This window comes from Rutidosis leptorrhynchoides, chromosome 2, assembly GCF_046630445.1.
Source record: "Rutidosis leptorrhynchoides isolate AG116_Rl617_1_P2 chromosome 2, CSIRO_AGI_Rlap_v1, whole genome shotgun sequence".
Classification (NCBI taxonomy): Eukaryota; Viridiplantae; Streptophyta; class Magnoliopsida; order Asterales; family Asteraceae; genus Rutidosis; species Rutidosis leptorrhynchoides.
This window is the reverse complement of record NC_092334.1, coordinates 376,014,190-376,016,732: the sequence shown is the minus strand read 5'-3', so window position 1 is coordinate 376,016,732 and position 2,543 is coordinate 376,014,190. Positions and strand designations below refer to the sequence as shown.

Genomic DNA, 2,543 nt, shown 5'->3' with positions numbered 1-2,543 from the left:
GCGTTCCTTCATTCATCGTGATCAAGATTCGATAATAGAATTATTTTAGAAGAGCACTGCGTGAGTTTTGATCTAAGGTACGGATTCCTTTTTCATATAGTATTTGTACGGATTCGTTTTCCGAAATCATTATATATCGTTTTCAATTCCTGTTATTCTTTCAGCGTTATTCGATCATAAATTTTTAGATTGTGATTTATATGCTTCAAAATTGTTTTATGCTTCAAGATTGATTATTCATTCGTTATTATTTGTGGCAACAAAACTATGTTTTATGAAACTATTTTTGGATCGGTTGTGATATGGTTTTGATTTGTGTTGTTTCGAGCTATTAATCACATCTTTTGGGGCACTGGGGATGTGGCATTGTGGAATTGACGGATTTGTAGGATTTGTTGGATTCGGTAGGGTGAGTGGTTGTGTTGTGTCTGCACACCATTTCACATTGTAGGGTGCACATTTGTAGGGTACATCTGGATCTGCAGGTCCTATGTACAAAATTGTCTGGCGGTTGTATGTTGGTCCATGGGACTTAACATGCAAACGTATGCGTTTTGTAGGAGCTCGATATGATACTTTTAAAATTATGGATTTGTCAGCTTTATACGATTTGATTTTGATTGATATGATAATATGAATTTTAAGATTTTATTTGAAAATATATTTTTGGGTCACAAAGAAATGTGTTTGAAAATACAAATGTTTGAAAAACTCATATATTATGTTCGTTATTTTATATTCGTTCACTGGGCAATTGGCTGAGCCGTAGTTTTTCCTTTCTTCTACGACAGGTACTCAGGGTTGATATGGGGAGTGAGAGACTTAGAAGACCTTGAAGATTATGCTTCAGAGATTATAGTTATTTTTAGACTCCTTTAATGATATGTATTTCAAAACTTATTAGAAATTTCAAATATTTGGAGATTATTATAACGTTCCAATTCCATGCCGAGTTGGGGTGTTACATGAAGACGACAGTAGCGACAGAGGTAAGATTACCGTAACTATCTGTTCTTTTTTGTTAAGTGCCCAAATAAACCCTAATTATATTTGCATCATTCGTTTATTGTCCCCCTAAATCATGTCGGACCCAATCTCCGCCCTAAACCACCTTCCATCGGACCTAATTGAAGAAGTTCTACCGTTTCTACCACCTAAATCCCTAGGCCGTTTCAAATCCGTTTCAAAACGATGGCACTCCCTGATTTCCAGGCCAGATTTTATTAGAACCCATATTCGTAACATCAAGGAAAACAACTACCCCACCCACATGATTTTAGTTCCGGAAGATGAGGATTTTCTCTACTCAGTCAGTATTAAACAACTCAGCACCCAAACCGCACGTGCAACTGTAGCTACTAAACGCCTGAATTTACAGGAACCATGGCTTCGAATTTTAGGGTCTTGCAACGGGCTTGTTTTAGCCAGTGATATACACGATAACCTCTATTTAGTCAATCCAACCACACGAGAGTCATTGAAAGTTCCAGATTCTGGTGGCAAAAGTATTTGTGGAAAATATGGATTTGGTTATGATTTTTCCAAGGATGATTATAAAGTAATTTCTTATAAAGTCGTTTCAGATTCTGATCTTAATTGCAACTCTGTACACGTGTATAGTTTACGTAACAATTCATGGAACAAGTTGCCTAATTTCCCTTACCAACAACTTAAACGCCATAGTCGACATCCAGGGGTACTCTTGAACAATAATCTTCACTATGTAGTAACAAGCAGACACTCAACATTGACTATTGCTGCCTTTAGTTTAGCTACTGAAGAATTTCATGAAATGGAGTTGCCATATTCATTAAATAATGATGGGCCTAAGTGTTTCCAGGTCTTTGCTCTTGATAGGAAATTAGTTGCTGTTATGCGTGGTAGGTCACACTGTTCTGAATTATGGGTGATGGAGGAGTATGGAGTTTCTAATTCTTGGAAGAAACATAGTATTTTTCAAAATGTAATGCATCTGTTTTATGATATCTTTGCTCAAGTAAGCAATCGGGATATTTTGTTGAGTAATAATTATGGGAATGAATTTCTTATACACAAGATGGATGAGAGAAGATGCACAAGTGTAACAATTGAAGGGTGCCAAGAAATCACGTGTCGTGGTACGTACGTTGAAAGCCTTGAATCACTTAAACGTTTATGTTAGAACATCACTTGCTTTATTTCAGTAATGCGTTTAAGTTGAGTCTGAAGTATGATACTTGGTAATATAGTATATGTTTGATGAAGATGAGTTTCTAGACTACGCTTTTAACTTCAGTATGTATGAAATTTAATTAGGATTAATGAATGAATTTTAATCTGAAATATGTTGGAAACTAAACTTGATTGTGGGCTATTTGTTTTGGATTTGGGCTTGCAAGTATACAAATATTTTGGATCAAGATTATAGCCCATTATGTAGAAACTTCTTGTAATATGTAGTAGTGAAAGTGTGTAGAATGTGTGTAGAATAATCTTGTAAAATATCTAAGTCTAGAATTATCATGAGAATACTTAGGAAATATCTAGATATTAGATGATGAAGT

The 2,543-nt window shown here is 35.2% G+C and overlaps 1 protein-coding gene across 1 annotated transcript; it reads left to right on the top strand.

Annotated features, from left to right (window-relative positions):
• The first annotated feature begins 1,081 nt into the window (after window positions 1-1,081).
• Window positions 1,082-2,161, top strand: LOC139889003 (F-box/kelch-repeat protein At3g06240-like). The gene has a single exon (XM_071871979.1). The coding sequence runs from the start codon at window positions 1,082-1,084 to the stop codon at window positions 2,159-2,161; it is 1,080 nt and encodes a 359-aa protein (XP_071728080.1).
• Window positions 2,162-2,543: the final 382 nt, after the last annotated feature.